The sequence below is a fragment of the Bubalus kerabau genome, chromosome 5 (genome assembly GCF_029407905.1).
Source record: "Bubalus kerabau isolate K-KA32 ecotype Philippines breed swamp buffalo chromosome 5, PCC_UOA_SB_1v2, whole genome shotgun sequence".
Taxonomy (NCBI): domain Eukaryota; kingdom Metazoa; phylum Chordata; class Mammalia; order Artiodactyla; family Bovidae; genus Bubalus; species Bubalus kerabau.
The window spans coordinates 96,262,681-96,279,804 of NC_073628.1; the positions used below are offsets into that span (position 1 = coordinate 96,262,681).

Consider the following 17,124-nt stretch of genomic DNA (forward strand, 5'->3'; position numbering starts at 1 on the left):
GGCCCCAAGCAAATAATAATAATAATAAAAAGGCAGAGACCCCTCAGCCTCAGGACTTCCAGGGGAAGGTAGGTCACCCAGCAGGTAGAGGACCCCTCAGCCCCCTCAGCCCCCTCCCAGCAACAATAGAAAGCTAGACAGCTGGGGTCCTGCCCACTCCCATCAGTCGGCACCAATCACCCACCTAACCTGTCAGCTTTACTGGCATTTCTTTGTTGAATGAATGAATGACTAGATGAATTAATGATGAATTTCACACCAGCTAGCATATACAGCTTTTAAAGGAAGCAAAAACCCAGCTGGCAAAGTGATTCTCCTGCACCTGCAGTCAGTTCAAGTCTCCTTGGGGCTCTTTCTGCAACTCGCTCTGTTACACCCAATATAATTGGACATCACTGAGTGCCAGGGACCCAACTCGGGGCAGGAGAGGGACACAGGCATGGGGAGAGTAGAGTGAGAAGGGCTTTGGAATCAGAGGGACCTGTATTCAAATCTCCTCACCCCCTACCCTCCAGTTCTACAATCCTGGGAAATGCCGTAACCTCTGGGAGACTCAGTTTCCACATCTCTAAATGGGAAGACCCCCTTTTAGGAGCTGCTATAAGGAAGGTTTCAGCAAGATTCTGCAATTAAATTCAAAGCCTAGTACCTGGCACTCAGTGGGTATTCAAAAAAAAGGTGTTATGGTGGTGCTAATAATAAGGAGGAAGATTGCACAGAACCTGTCCTCAAGGAACATTCCATCTACTAAGGTGGATAAAACACCAGATTAAAAAATAGAATGACGTCTCTCCGCAAGGGAGATGAAGGGCTGGGAGTTCTAAAAGCAGTTCATCAAATTCAGCTGGGAAACTCAGGAAAGGCTTTGGGGTAGGGATAGGGGGAAATGTGTAAAAGACCCTGAAGGATGGGGCAGGGGTTACCATGGAGAGGGGACAGCATGGAGTGTGAAGATACACAACGACCATGAAACACCCAGTTGCCTCACTCGCCCTGGCCTGAGACACAGGGGCAGCAGGTCGGGTGGAGGGGAGAGCAGTTTCTGCCTTGGCTACTGGGGGCCTTTTGCTTCTCAGGCAAGGAGAGAGGTGCTCTACTTTGAGGATGGTTGCCCCAGCGATGAGACAATCCTGGGAAGGAGGGAACAAGCTGATATGGGAGCAGGTCACAGGGGAGGGAAGCGAGAGACTCAGGCAAAGCCCTCTAACAACTCCAGGACGAGTGGCCACTGTCTGGAAGAGAAGCCCCACGCCCCTTCCCCCCAGTAGCTCCCATGACCCAGTTTTGCCGAGGCAGACAATGCCCCTAGTCTTGATACCCTGCAGACAGGCTGGGGACCACAGCCATGGGCGTCCATACTCAGGTCTCAGAGTTGGGACTCTCCTGACCTCCTCTGTTTACACAACAATCTCTGGGGCAGCAACCTGCCCCCACACCAAATGTGAGTCAGTTCTGATCTGACAGCCTCCATCCTCTGCCCTGGAGAACTGGACTCTAAGGTATCTTTAGCCTTAGCCTGTGAGTCACCTCACATGAGTCAATGCCACCTCCTACTTTCCTCCCTGGTCAAGATGTCCAGATGGGTCAGTATACACCCATCCATAAGATCATGAGAAGGGATGAAGGCACATCTCCTCATTTGCCAAGAAGGGAAAGGAAGAGATGTCCTTTTTAAGGGAAGAGCACCCTTCCATGCCCTTCTATGAAATACAAGGAGTTTGCTGAGCCTCAGTTTTCCTTCTCTGCAAAATGGAGCCATTCAGTCTTACCAGCCACAAAGGGCAAAGGAGGAGCAGTCCTCTGCACACTCTCCCTTGCTGTCTGGTGAGTGCAGTCAGTACTGAATAACAGCTCTGAGGTCTCTGCTCTATTTTCCTGGAGCCCCTTAGAGATCATGTCAGTCTTGACAACGAGCCCATAAGTCCACCCTCACCCTTGTCCCCAGATCCTCAGGGAGGTCAGACCAGGGGAACTCTAGGACAGTGTCTTCCTGACAGGGCAGACTCTGAAGTGGGGTCTGGGCAAAGGTCTCGGAAGACAGCCCATAGTCTGAATGTGCCCTTATTAGGCACTTACTGCACACCTGCCCTATTCTTTTAGAGGCGCAGCCCCAGTATTTCTAAGAAAAAATAAAAGCATTGCCCAGAAGAGGAGGAAGTCTTCTGAAGAAGGTGCCCGGCATCTGCAGTGGGGACAAATCCCCAGTACAGTTCACCGCCTACCCTCACCCCAAACCCACCCTGGGGAGGGCAGGGGTCGCCGGGGTAACGGGAGCTGGGGTCCAGAGTCTGTCTGGGATCTGTCCAGAGCCCGCTGGCTGGCCACCAACGCCCTGGGCTGCGCTGACGAGGGACCAGGGCGCGACCCCCGACCGCGATGTCCAGAGTTCCAGACCTCGGACCTCGGGCGCACGTGTGCCAAACCCGAGGTCCCCTTAAGGTCTCCAAAGGCGCGCGCGTCTGATCCTGTTTCCAAGGCCCGGAGTCCAGCTCCTGTGTCAGGGCACCCCGGGGGCGGGTGGGATGCCGCCCCCCGCGGGGGCGCTCGAGTCACCTACCTGGGCGGGCACGGCGTGGCCCGCGGCCCAGAACTGCAGACCGACCGCCAGCGCGGCCCAGAAGGCGGTGGGCGCCATAGGTGCGGGCGGGTTGGCCAACCCCTCGCGCCCTTGAGCGTCCGCTCCCGCTCCGCTGCCTCCGCGCCTCCGACTGAAAGCGAAAGCCGGTGCGCGGCCCGAGACAGGCCGGAGGGGCGGGACCGGGCGCGGACACACCTCCTTGCCCTCCTCCTGCACCCGCCCCCCGCCGGCCGCCCTGCACCACAGCCCGGACTCTCACCGGAGTTTGCCCGCCTCGGCGCTGGGTTCGGACCTCCAGCGCCAGCCACTCCCCGCCCGCCGAGACCCTGCAACCTCCTTCTAACATCCCCTCCTATTAGAATCAAGCTTCCCAGAGGTGGCGCGGGAAACCCTCACGGTAGACAGGCTCCTACCAGGCTTGTGGTTGCCCCGAGGCTTTGCCTGCCGACCTGCCCTCGTCCACCTACCCCTCCCACCCGCGTCAGGCTCTCCACTCTCGTGGAGGAGTGGGGCACAATTTGGGGAAAATATCGCACAAAACTGACACGGGCTCAGCTAGGGGCGTCCTAGATTATTCGCTCATTTAGACTTTAGAGTCGGCCCACCTGAGTCTGAATCTCTGCATTAACCTCAAAGAGATAGTCTGAAGATTGAAAGTTATGGAGTAAACATACTATAGTATATATTGGACTTCCCTGGTGGCTCAGCGGTAACGAATCTGCCTGGCAATGCAGGAGACGCAAGAGACACAGGCTCAATCCCTGAGTCAGGAAGATCCCCTAGAGAGGAAATGGCAACCCACTCCATTATTCCTGCAGTGTTCTTGTTCCATGGACAGAAGGACCCTGGCAGGCTACAGTCCATGGGGTTGCATACAGTCCCTCAGGACTGAGCAACTATATATATTATACACTCATGTAAACTCATAATGTAAGTATCTAAGTAACTTAGCAAGCTCTGTGTGCATATTAGCTGTTACTTCTATTCTTCATCTGCTCATTTATCCTTAAACATTCTTCATATCCTCCTCAGAGTGAGTCTGGCCCTTCCCTGACCTCCTTGAGTCCCCAGTCCTGGTAGCAAACGAGTAAACAGAGACTGGGACAGAAAACTGTCCAGGAAGCTGTGGGGGCCCAGGGGGGCCTGGCCCAGGCCAAGGGCCACAAAGGCTGGTTTCCCTGGAGTTTACATCTGAGCATCCATTCTAGCTGCCACTCTGAGTGCCAGGGCTTCTAATACCAGGACCAGCCCTGAGTGACCAAAAAGTTCCACTAGCCCCAGGAGTCCTTGCCCCTAGCACACAGGGTATTTCAGCGGGGGCAGGGTGGGCAGGACTTTATTCTCTTCCCTCACTGCCCCAAGACAGGGGACCCCCTGCTCTGGCCACCAACCCCAGGGATGGTAAGGATGATGCTTCTAAGCATTGAGTGAGAAACTGGGAAGTGACCCTTGGGGGATGGAAAATCCCACCTCCTGATCAGGAGACTGGGAAATTACCTGGTTCCCACACATTTCTGAGACATGGGCCACGCTTAGGGCGAAGCTAACATAGCCCACAACATTAACTCTGTAGAGAGGGTCAGCCTCTAAAACTGGCATGAAGATTTCTTCTGACCCTTTCAAGTCTTGTCTGGGAGCAGTTTGAAGGACTTCCTTATCCCTGAGAGAGAGCCAAGACCAGGAGTGGAGTGACACCTCCGTGGATGTCCCCTGCATACCCCAAACCCAGTGGGTCCCCCTGACTCATTCCCTCCAACAGCTCCCCATGCCAGGGAGCAGTACCACCACCACCACCCCAACCGTGGGGATCCTCCAGGGATCCCACCTTCCAACTCAGCTCTACCAGCTGGACTCCAAGAGGTGGATGACAGCCAACCCAACAGGAAAGCAACCCCTCTATCTAGTGATCCTATGAAAGTGAAAGTGTTAGTCGCTCCGTCGTGTCCGACTCTTTGTGACCCCATGCACTGTAGCTCGCCATGCTCCTCTGTCCATGGAATTCTCCAGGCCAGAATACTGGAGTAAGTTGCCATTCTCTTCTCCAGCGGATCTTCCTGACCCAGGAATCGAACCCAGGCCTCCTGCATTGCACGTGGGTTCTTTGCCATCTGAGCCACCAGGAAACTTAAGGCTGGGCTATACAAGGTACTTAATACAGAGGAATTGGTTATAAAGATGTTAGAGAAATTAAAAGAAGAATTAGGGGAAAGGGATACTATTCCAAGCTTAGCAACTACAAGAAGCCACCACCATCTCTGGGGCCGGAAGTGGCATTACCAAAGCCAGGAGCTGGGGCATCTATAGTCATCTGGAAACATGGAGGAGACAGAGTCACTGTTAGAGACAGGGCATGAGCAGAGGGTCCTGGCTTCCCCCATCCTCTCACCCTCCAGTCGCCCACCAGTGCCTCCCATTGGCCAAATTTAAAATAGGAGCCATTTAGGAAAGGAACCTGAGAGATGTAATTTGTTGAGATCATCCCACTGCAATGGAAATTAAAAGATGCTTGCTCCTTGGAAAGAAAGCTATGACAAACCTAGGCAGCATATTAAAAAGCATAGACATCATTTTGCCAACAGAAGTCCATGTAGTCAAAGCTGTGGTTTTTCTAGTAGTCATGTCACAGACATGACAGTTGGACCCTAAAGAAGGCTGAGTGCTGAAGAATTGATGCTTTCAAATTGTGGTGCTGGAGAAGACCCTTGAGAGTCTCTTGGACTGCAAGAATGAACCAGTCAAACCTCAAGGAAATCAATCCTGAATACTCATTGGAAATACTGTTGCTCCAATACTTTGGCCACCTGATGTGAAGAGTCAACTCATTGGAAAAGACTCTGATGCTGGGAAAGATTAAGGGAAAAGGAGAAGGGGGCAGCAGAGAATGAGATAATGAGATGGTTAGATAGCATCACCGACTCAATGGACAGGAATTTGGGCAAACTCCGGGAGATTTTGAAAGACAGGGAAGCCTGGCATGCTACAGTCCATGGGGTCACAAAGAGTTGGACACAACTTAGCGACTGAACAACAACAACACTACAGTGGGGGTGGGGTGGGAGTAGGGACTTGATAGCAGGGCCTGGAGCTGAGCATAGGCAGATAACCGGTGAGGGTCTAAGGAGAAAGTCTCACTCCTTATTACGTTTGTTCTGGGGACCTATTCTTTCTGCATGAAATCCTGGGCAAGTCTTGGAGCTTTTCCAGGCGCTTCCAGGCAAGTCACCAGATGAGTCCAATCCTGCCCTGGGGACTTGACAGAGTTGCAGTCTCTTATCTAGGGTGGAGCTTCTCCCTTTGTCCAACTGAACCCTGGCTGGAACCTGCCTAGGAGTGGGAGGACCCAACGACTTCTCTCTTGACCCTGCCAAGTGTGTTGTGGAGAAAGGTTTTGGAAGCAAAGAGCGCAGTGCTTCATGGCAGCTAGAACTGCCACCAACACCACCACCACCACCACCCCCCCACACATAAACACGCTGGGGCCTCTGGGAGGCGGTTTCTGGCTCATTCTCTCTTGGAGCACTCTTGCAGGTTTCTAGGAGACCTGTTTACTGATTGCTCTGGCCATAGCTCCCCAGCAAGAGAGATGCTTGAGTCTCCTGCTGACCACAGCTTACCATATCCCCCTTTTCCCCTATATGAGTGGTGGTCTCCAGGCTTCTCCTGCCCAAGGCTCCTCCCCACAGGAAGTGCTATGGGTCAGAGATGACCCAAGGGTGGTTTTCTCCCTGGAGCCCATGGTCTTTGCCCCTTTGCCCTACACTGGAGCAGCCTGGCTCCCACCCATGCACCCTGTCTCATCCCAACCCTGCCACCTTAGGCCCTTCCAGCCACAGGCTCCAACTCACATCACCATCTTGATCAGGCATCTGCTGTGTGCCAGACCTGGGGCTCTGGGTGCTTAGTAGTACACAAGCAATAATAGTCTCCCATCAGGCGCTTCCCTGGTGGCTCAATGATAAAGAATCTGCCTGCCAACACAGGAGACACAGGATTCAATCTCTAATTCGGGAAGATTCCGCATACCACGGAGCAACTAAGCCCATGCGCCACAACTACTGAGCCTGTGCACTAGAGCCTGGGAGCTGTTACTACTGAGTCCACGTGCCGCAACTTCTGAAGCCCATGCCCTGCAGCCCCTGCTCTGCAACAAGAGAAACTACAACAATAAGCTTGCACAATCCTACTAGAGAATAGTTCCCACTCGCCACAACTAGAGAAAAACCCTCCCAGCAATAAAGACTCATCACCGCCAAAAATAAATACATAAAACAGTCTCCTATCAGTCTTCTGGTCCCTAAATGCCAGCAATGTCAAGCTCTTAGAGTGGGCCTGGTACCCCTCCTGCTTGCCTGGAGGTAAGGGGAAGCATCCTCCCCTCTCCCTTGAGAGGCAGCAGGGGGCGCTCATCTCCATAGTGACTCCTCCCCCCCTCCCCCCCCCGCCCCGCCCCACCCCCAATCCTTTCTCTTGGCTTCTCCAACCTGACATCTTGTTTCAGCAGTGGGTAGGCAACGGCCGATTTCTGCATTTGACATTCAGTCTCTTAGCGTGACCTGTATTGGTGGCCCAGGACTCTCTTTTCCAGATGGGGTTTTGATCTTAGAACCCAGCGTATTGTACATGCCATTGGTACATTCACGACAGCATGGGAGGCGCCTGGAATACCCTGCCAACTGAATCACTTGGCCCCTCTCCTCCTGCCCCACAGCCTGGCCCTGGCTTTGACTTTGGCCATTTTTCACTTGTGATGCTCTGATGGCCTCCAAACCAATCCCATGGCCTTCAGGCTCTGTCCCTCTCTTTCATTAGCCAGGGTGTGGCCAGGGTCAGCTCTCAAAAGCCTAAGGCAGTCATATAGTTCCCTCTAGTCTAGTCATTCTCAACCAAGGGGTGATTTTGCCCCCTCCTTCAGAGGACATTTGGCAATGCCTGGAGACATTTTGGGTTGTCTCCATTGCAGGGGGCAGGGACTACTCCTATCTTGTGGCTAGAGACCAAAGAGAAGCTACTAAATACCCTACTATGCACATCACAGCCCCCTGCAATGGTGTTTTGCATAACAGAGAGTTTTCCAGGCCCAAATGTTGATAGTGGTGAAGCTGAGAACCAGTGCAACCCATGGCTCCCGGCAGCAGAATTGAGCTCAGCCTCCTTGGTGAGATGCTGGAGACCTTCACATCCTGGTCCAGCCTGCCTACCAGGTGGATCTCTTGCACCATGACCCCCACCTCCACACTCTAACCACCCTGGACTCCCTAAAGCATCCTGAGTTCCCACCTCCATGCCTCTGTCCACCTGGGTCCCTTTGCCTGGGATGTTTTTCCCTCCTGTTTGCTGGATGATCACCTATTTGTCCTTCAAGTCAAAGCACAGCTCTCTCTTCTTGGTGAGACTTGCCCTTAACCACACCCCACCAACCCAAGCAGGGTTTGGTCCTTCCACAGACCTTTAGCATGACACTCACTTGGGTATGGTTAGTCGCTTACATGTCTCCTGTCCTTTCTTAGTAATTGTGATACTAGCAGTTATTAGAAGTCTTCTCTGGGCCAGATGAATTACACATGTTGTTTTGCAACAGAGAGGTCCAGCTTATATGGCCAGTAAGGGGTACTTTCTGTATCTCTCTGTCTCCTACTTGAGTGGTGGCCTCCTGCCTTCCACCCAGGGCTTGCTCCCTGTAGCAAGCACTATGGATCAGAGAGGACCCAAGACTGGCTTCCTCCTAGGAGCCCACCCTTGCCCTTCACCCTATACCTGAAGCAGCCCAGCTCACACCCATGCACCCTGGCTCACTCCAGCTCTACCACCTCAGACACATCCAGCCATAGGCTCCAACTGGTGTTGTGACTTTTATGAAGCACCTGCTGTGTGCAGCCCTAGGGAGCTGGGCGCTGAGAGTGGAAGCAGATGAGCATCTCCATCAGTCTTGTAGTCCCTAATCGCCTGCCACGTCAAGCACGGGGATTAAAACACATAGCCAAGGAGCTCTGCTCAGCTGACTGCCTCTCACTGCTGGACTGTGTGATCCTCAAGGGCAGAGCAACTTGGTCACAGTCCCCTCTATTTTCCCGGTGGCCAGGTGATACCTGGAGTGGGGGCTCAGTACAGTTGAAGTAGGTGAAGGCTGCAAACAGGATGAGCGTGTGCAGGAGACAAGAGAGGGGTGAAGAAGTAAGTCAGCAAATGAATGGTTGAGTGATTGTCAGGGTCGATGCCCCAGAACCCAGTCCAGTCCAATCACTCCCAGGTCCTGTGCACTCAACCAGGTCTACCAGACCATGTACCTCAGAGACCCCTAGCCCCACAAGGCAGAAAAACCCCACTTGCTCCTCGGTGAAGGGTGGCAAGCTGGTTTCCAGAACACAGAACCATGGCCCTCTGGTCCCCAAATCAGGGGCAGCATGTGCAGTGTCTGAACCCTGGGGCTCCCTGGAGCTTCCCCCACTTCCCAGTGCAGCCAGTAGCTCTCAGAAAGCCCCCAGCCATCTTGCACACACCACCCCAGCAAGCCAATGCCTGTGTTTCACAAGCTGTGTAGAGGAAGGCTCAGCCCAGCAGGCATCATGCATGAGAACAGCCAGCTTGTCCACCAATATTTATTGAGCACCTACTGTGTACTGGGTGTTCACATTTGGAGGAACAGCTCTGCAGCTTCAGCCAGCAGCAAGAGGTGCTATTAGAAGGCATAGGTGGTCAGGGTGTTTCAGAAGGCATTGCTGAGGGTAGGCTTGGAGGGGTGGTTTACACTACGGGGGAGTTCTCAGAATTGGCCTTCAGTGGGACTTGGTCTGGGGCGGGTTCCACTGGGATCTTATCTTAGCAGGACCCCACTGCCAGCCTCACCCACTTTGGCCCACAGACCGAGCAGGCGACCTTTTCTCTTATCCCACTGTCCTGCTTGTCTCAGCGCCCTGGATGCTCAGGGCCAGCCCCTTGATGACTCATGTCCCAAAATCTCAAAAAGGAAGTAGCACTGGGGTGAGCCACAGCTCTGCAACTGCCTCCTCTCGCTGTCGAGGCCTCCCACCTGCCTTCCCGCCTACCTCAGGGCCACATCTTGGCGGGGACAGGGGTGAAGCTGGCCAGACCAAGCTGGGGGCTGGGGACACTGCTCCCCTCCCCATTTCCTCCTGAAGAAGAGGAGGGCAGCTGTCCCTCCCCAGGACCCTCAAAGAAGACCCCAGGCAATTTGGAGAAGGGAGCCTGCAGGCCTCCTCCTCCCCCTGCTCCACCACAACCTCCCTCTTCTGAGTGGCCTCTTCCCAGGAATCGGTCCCCAGATTGACCCCAAACCTTTTAAAGACCCTGAGTTTCTAAGCCCAGCAGGTGGAGGCCAGCTCAGACTCGGGGGAATTCCCATCCTAGCCCCCACCCTGTGTGAGGGCCTAGAACATCTAGAACATGAGGGGGCTGGATTAGATCAGGGCACGGGAGGCAGGCTGCTTTTAGCCTAAATGCCAACTCAGCTTGGTGATAGCTGCCTAGGGCTTCATGTTGAAAAGGATTCTTTTAAATTAATTAATTAATGTGGCGGCACCAAGTCTTGGTTGTGGCATGCAGGATCTTTTAGTTGCAGCGTGTGGGACCTAGTTCCCTGGCCAGGAATCAAACCTAGGCCCTCCGCATTGGCAGTGTGCAGTCTTAGCCACTGGACCACCAGGGAAGTTCCTGAAAAGGATTTGGAGCCTGCATGTGGACTCTGCATGAAAGGATGCTTGACCAAGTAGCCAGGTGTGCACGGGGTGGGGAGACGCAGCCTCAGCGGATCACCTGGCCTCTGCCATCTCTGGACTAGGCCCTAGCGGCCCTCCGGTCCTGATTCTGACTGATTCAAGTACTCTGACTTCCATGAGATGTTGGCTGGATTCTAACCCCCTGCCTTCAACTGTATAGAGGGGACATACCTGTCCTGCAGGAATGACCACCTTGATCCCACGCAGGGCCTTCCACAATGGGTAGGTCTCCCTTTCATCTTTCTGCCAACCAAGCTGCTGCATTTTACATCCATCTGTCTTTTAACTACAGTGTCTTTGTTTTTATTTTTTTTAATTAAAAAAAAATCTCAGAGCGTATTATAAAAATCACCCATATTCCCACTACCCAGGATTGACCGATGTTAACAACCAGGTCTGCCCTCTTTCCTTACTGACCTTCTATCCTAACGCTTGATCCTCTATCTTCTTGGTTGATCCTGAACATGCAAAACACCCAGATTACCTTTCCTCCAGATGCCTGAGTGCCTATGCCCTCACTCTGGTCCAGTCTGCTCAAACACCACCTCCTCAGAGATGCTTCTCTGACCCTCCTAGCTAAAGCTGCTTGTCTTTCTTTCTTTAATGTTTACTTATCTATTTGCACCTGGTCTTAGTTATGGCACAAGGGATCATCCCTCTTCATCGTGCCATGCAGGATCTTTGGTTGTAGCATGTGGGACCATTAGTTGAGGCATACAAACTCTTAATTGCAGCATGTAGGGTCTAGTTTACTGACTAGGAATGGAACCTGGGACCCCCTGCATTGGGAGTGTGGATTTCTAGCCACTGGACCACCAGGGAAGTCCCCTGAAGTTACTTTTCTTCATAGCAACTAGTATAAGTTCTCTATTTGTTTGTCTGTCTCACCTGTGATGGCAGGAACCGTGTCACTTTTGTTCTCTCCTAGCTCTCCAACCCCTACTAAGTAAGCAGCACTGGCATTGATTCAATTGTTTTGGGTTTTTTTTTTTTTTCCTAATGGTAGTCTCTCAGTACATTTTTGTTGAATTAATTTTTTGCTTCAAATTGTTTAGTCATTAAAACCAAAGTCCATCTTGACCCCCAGCCCCTGGTCTAGCCCCTTCTCTTTCCCCGCAAAGGCAGCCATTGGGGACAGCTCAGACTTCTCTGAGTCTGCCATGTTGCTCACAAATCTTTTTTCTGCCTTTTCATGTGACTGGATGATGGGGAGGATTATTAAATGCACGTTTCTGTGTTTATATCAATCTACCAGGCACATGCTCTTCTGCCCCTCGGTTTCCCCCCCCACCGCCCCTCGGCCGTGTTTCTGAGAACTTTCCGTGTTGTTGAGTTCAGACCTGGTGCTGCCCCGCACGCCGCCTGCCCCCTGCCCTCCCCCATCTCTGTTTACCTGCTGCCCTTGAACTGTTGGGTGTTTGCACTTCTGGTCCAAGGCACATCCTGGAGCCTGTTTCCTGAAGCACTGGATTGAGGGTTTCTCTGGGTCATAAACCTAAAAAGTACCATAGCACTGCCAGGCAGTGGGGTTTACACATTTTCATTTTTGCTAGGTCCCCTGGTCAAGAGGCCTTACCGTTTACACTCCCACCAGCATCGAGAGGAGACTCCCTTCCGCGTGCCCAATTCTTTTCATCTTGTCAGCGGGTTTCTTTTTATAGCCCTTTGTGTTTTCAAAAAGCTTTCAATTCTCCTACCTCCTTTCAGCCTCATCAAGGCACTACCCATATTCCTTTCCTTTGAAGGATGAGTCTCTCCTCCCCCAACCCCCAACCTTCACCCCACTACCCTCTACCCTCATTCCTGCTTCCCACCAACCCTCTCCACTCTCCCAACTGCCACCCATCCACCCACCCCACTCTCCAAACCTCACTGTCTCTCCTTCAGGCCCTGGAGGAGTCAAGAAGCAGCAGATCCCCACTTTCTAGTTAAAGAAGCAAAGACAAGGACTTCCCTGGTGATCCAGCGGTAAAGAATTCGCCTGCCAGTACAGGCAATGTGGGTTCAATCCCTGGTCTGGGAAGATTCCACATGCTGCAGGCGCCTAAGCTCGTGAGCCACAACTACTGAAGCCCACGTGCCTAGAGCCCATGCTCCACAACGAGAGAAGCCACCGCAGTGAGAAGCCCGAGCACAACAAAGAGTAGCCGCCACTCGCTGCAACTAGAGAAAGCCCGTGTGCAGCAATGAAGACCCAGCACAGTCATAAAGAAAGAAAGAAAGAAAAGGCCTTCCCTGGTAGTCCAGTGGTTAAGAATCCACCTTCCAATGCAGGGGACGCCGGTTCGATCCCCGATTGGGGGACTAAGATCCCACATGTCCCAGGGCGACTAAGCCCACGAGTCAGAACTAGAGAAAGCCCTCATGCGCAACGAAGGGCCTGAGCACAGAAATGAAGACCCAGCGCAGCCAATAAAAAAAAAAAAAAAAAGACTCGAGAGACAAAGAATGTCTCCCAGACGCACTCTGGCCTCAGTTTCCCTGCCTCCTCTTGAGTTCTTCACCCATTACAAACGGGGCCACCCCCAGCCTGGGCCGGAACCGAGCCCCTCCACCAGCCGCTCCACCAGCCCCTCCTCCAGCCCCTCCCCCTTTGGGTAAGAGATTCCTAGCTATTTGAGAGTTTGGTCGCTGGTGTGAATGGAATCTTTTTTTTGCATAACTTCTCTCACTCTCAGGTACAATGGATTCGGTGAATCATACTCCTCAGATCTAGCCTTACAAGCCCCCTCTCTGGCTTTGTTTCCCCCGCTCCAGTCCCTGGCCCCTGGCCCCCACCATAAACACAGTCCATGTGTCCTTGTAAAGCACATGCTGGTGTCTGTGGGTGTTTGAATTTCTCTGAGGTGGGACTGCCGGATCGTGGGGTCATCGTGTGCCTATTTCAAGAACATTGCCAGAAAGTCCTCTGGGATGGCCACCTCAGCCACACTCCTTCCCACCAGCAGGGTAGGAGGGTTCCCCTTTCTTCCATTTCCCTCAAACTGGCTATTAGCCAACATTTCTGATTTTGGCCAATTTGATGGGTATAGAGTAGAAGTCACCGTTGTCTCATTTGCATTTCTCTGAATATTCGTGGGTCTGAGCACCTCTTCACTACTTAGTCATTTGGGTTTCCCCTTCTGTGAACTGCCTATTCATATCCTTTGACCATATTTCTATTATTTCCTGTCTTTTTCTTGTAGCTTTGCAATAATTCCTTGTATATTCTAGATATTAATTCCTTGCCATTTTTAGATATCACAAACACTTCTACATTCTGTCATCCATCTGGTGTCCTGGTTTATACTGTCCTTTGTTGGTTTAAAAAAAAACAAAACCTTAGTTTTAATGTAATCAAATCCATAAATTTTTTGCCATTTGGATCTTAGTCAAAAAGTCCTTCCTTACCATGGATGTAAAAGTATTTTCCTATATTTTCTTTCATCAGTTTTATGATTTTATACCTCACATCTAGGTCTTTAATACAACCCAAATGATATGTGGTATAGAAGATCTAGAGACCCAACTTCATTTTTTCTCTACAGAGTGAGCCAGTCTTTCCTATATCTTTGGCCAAATAGTCCATTCTTTAATCACTGATTATAATTACATGGGTCTGTCACTGAACGACTCATTCTGTTCCATTCATTCCTGCTGATGGGCTTGTTCCACACAGTTGTTTGTTTTTTTTTTAATTGGAGGGCTCTGTAGAATGTTTAATACCTGGTAAAGTGAATCTCCTTTGCTTTTTTTAAAAATTCACTTTATTCTACAGGTTCTTTATTCTTCCATACACATTTTAGAATACACTTGGCCACTTTGATCACCTGCTGAGAAGAACTGACTTATTGGAAAAGACCCTGATGCTGGGAAAGATTGAAGGCAGGAGGAGAAGGGGACGACAGAGGATGAGATGGTTGGATGGCATCACAGACTCAATGGATGTGAGTTTGAGCAAACTCCGGGAGATAGTGAAGGACAGGGAAGTCTGGCGTGCTGCAGTCCATGGGGTCACAAAAGGTCAGACATGACTGAGTGACTGAACTGAACAGAACTAAGTTCCTCAAATTCCAGCTAAGATTTTAATTAAGGTTGCACTGAATTGTTAGGTGAATTTGGGGGAGAACTGACATCCTTGCAGTGTTAAGTTTTTCCATTATCAACATGATATGTATACCCTTCTTTTATTCGGGACTTCTTCTATGGTTTTAATAGTTTTTCCCCTGCTCTGAGCATTTGGGGTGGCAGGTTGAAATTTGTCAGCACCTCTCCCTAACTCACCACCTTCTGCACCTGGGTTCCCAGTTGATGTTTGCAATAACTCCGGGCAGGCTGAATGGCAAGACCTAATAGCCCAGTTCTGTAGATGATTTTAAGCCGTTCATCCTAGACTAACAGGCTGTGTGGACACCTCATACAGCACATATCTCCCTATAGCAAATCTCATTAACATGTGAAGTCTGTTTCATAAAGAATTTGCCAGACCCCAAGGCAATGGCCTCTAAGTTATTCTACGTGTCATAAAGAGGTTTGACTTCACAGATGGAGAACTTGGGGTTCTTCGTGTGCTCTGAACACAGGGCTGAAAACCAGGGAGAGATGGAATTACCAGACTCATCCCACTCCATCGCCAGAAGCCTATATCTACTCGGAATCAGTGGCCTCAGTTCTTCAGAACAACCTTTGTCAGGAGACAAGGCCATACCTGTCACTTCTTTTTGACTTTTCCAAGGGAAAACAGCTTTCCTGACCCTGTCCCCACCTCACCTTACTCCAAGGCTTCCTCTAATGTGCCTCTCCAGAAGTTTCCCACTTGGACCTCAGGCCTCTCAGGCATAAACAATCTCACGTTAAAATATGATGCCTTGGGACTTCCCTGGTGGTCCACTGGCTAAGCCTGTACACTTTCAGTGCAGGGCAACCAGGTTCAATCCCTGGTCAGGGACCTAGATCCCACAGGCCACAACTAAAGACCCCGCTGCTGCTGCTGCTGCTGCTAAGTTGCTTCAGTCGTGTCCGACTCTGTGCGACCCCGTAGACGGCAGCCCACCAGGCTCCCCCGTCCCTGGGGTTCTCCAGGCAAGAACACTGGAGTGGGTTGCCATTTCCTTCTCCAATGCATGAAAGTGATAAGTGAAAGTGAAGTCGCTCAGTCGTGTCCGACCCTCAGCGACCCCATGGACTGCAGCCCACTAGGCTCCTCCGTCTATGGGATTTTCCAGGCAAGAGTACTGGAGTGGGGTGCCACATGCCACAAGAAAGATCAGAGACCCTGTGTGCTTCAACTAAGACCCAGCACAGTCAAATAAATAAATAAACACTTTTAAAAATGTGATGCCTTCCTGCTCCTGATATAAGCCATCCTTCCTGGCTTCACTTCAACTCTATCTCCTTCTTGAACCCCTCCAGGATCTCTCCAGTTCATAGAGATCTCTTGCCTTCTCCACATGGAGTCTGACATTGAAGAAAAAGCACTGGAATGGGCTAAACCAGAGGTTCTCAAAGATTTTTTTGGTCATAAAACTCTGTTCAGATGGAATCTTAGAAGAAAAGACAACTTAGCGTTCTCAGATTGCTTGGCCATTCCAACTCTGCCGCTCACTGGCTGTGTGACCTTGGACAGATAACTACACCTCTCTGAGCCCTTTGTTTCTTGATCTGTAACATGACAATAATAACTATAGCTGCCTCCCAAGGTTGACATTGAAAAGTAAATGCTATGATACATGATGGTTAGATAGCATCACTGACTCAATGGACATGGATTTGAGCAAACTCTGGGAGATAGTGAAGGGCTGGGGAGCCTGGTGTGCTGCAGCCCATGGGGTCACAAAGAGTCAGACACGACTTAGCAACTGAACAACAACAACCATAGTAAGCTCTCAATAATGATGACCATTAGGATGGAAATCCAGTTTATAAAACAAATCAAAGAGTTGCTTCTTTGGCTGAAGGTGGCTGGGGCAAGATTGCTCTCCACTGGCTTGACTAAGTTGGGCTTCCCAAGTGGCTCAGTGGTAAAGAATCCACCTGCCAATGCAGGAGACACAGGTTCGATCTCTGGGTTAGGAAGATCCCCTGGAAAAGGAAATGGCAACCCACTCCAGTATTCTTGCCTGGAGAATTCCATGGACAGAGGAACCTAGTGGGTTATAGTCCATGGGGTCACAAAGGCTTTTTAGTGATTAAACAACAACAACAACAATAAGCACAGATGCTGAGAAGGAGCAGGTCTTGTAGATCAAATAAGAGGACAAGAACTAAAAGCAGGAGGCCTCTAGACATTTCATTCAGAACCACCAGAAGCAAATCCCCTCAGTGGGGCCTCCATGGAGATGGGGTTCAGGCTGACAGTCTAAGCTATGGATTTCTTGTAATTGTAGGATGAAAATGGCTTTACCAATGTGAGTTAAGCTATGAACTAACATCCATTACAATTATAACCATAAGTTGGGAGGTTTTATTTTATTAATAAATAGCTGAAGATGATTTTTAAAAATTATTTAGGAGAAGGCAAGAAGCAAAAATATTTGAAGTGGTTATAATGGGTGTTGGGATCATGCATAATTTTTGTTACTTTCCTTATACTTTTTTCTATTTTTATAAGTTTTATTTTTCAAAAATTGCAGTTACCTCTCTAATTATAAGGAGCTTTCTCAGTGGCTCAGTGGTAAAGAATCTGCCTGCAATGCAGGAGATGTGGGTTCAATCTCTGGGTCAGGAGGATCTCCTGGAGAAGAAAATGGCAACCCATTCCAGGGTTCTTGCCTGGAAAATCCCATGGACAGAGGAGCCTGGTGAGTTGTAGTCCATGGGGTCTCAAAAGAGTCA

The 17,124-nt window shown here is 50.7% G+C and overlaps 1 protein-coding gene across 1 annotated transcript in view; it reads right to left on the reverse strand.

Annotated features, from left to right (window-relative positions):
* TNFRSF1B (TNF receptor superfamily member 1B) overlaps positions 1-2,704 on the reverse strand; it is a 35,363-nt gene extending 32,659 nt beyond the window's left edge. The window contains exon 1 of the mRNA XM_055582276.1: positions 2,558-2,704. Coding sequence (XP_055438251.1) covers positions 2,558-2,635 — 78 coding nt within the window. The 5' untranslated portion in view covers positions 2,636-2,704. The remainder of the gene's footprint in view (positions 1-2,557) is intronic.
* Positions 2,705-17,124: the final 14,420 nt, after the last annotated feature.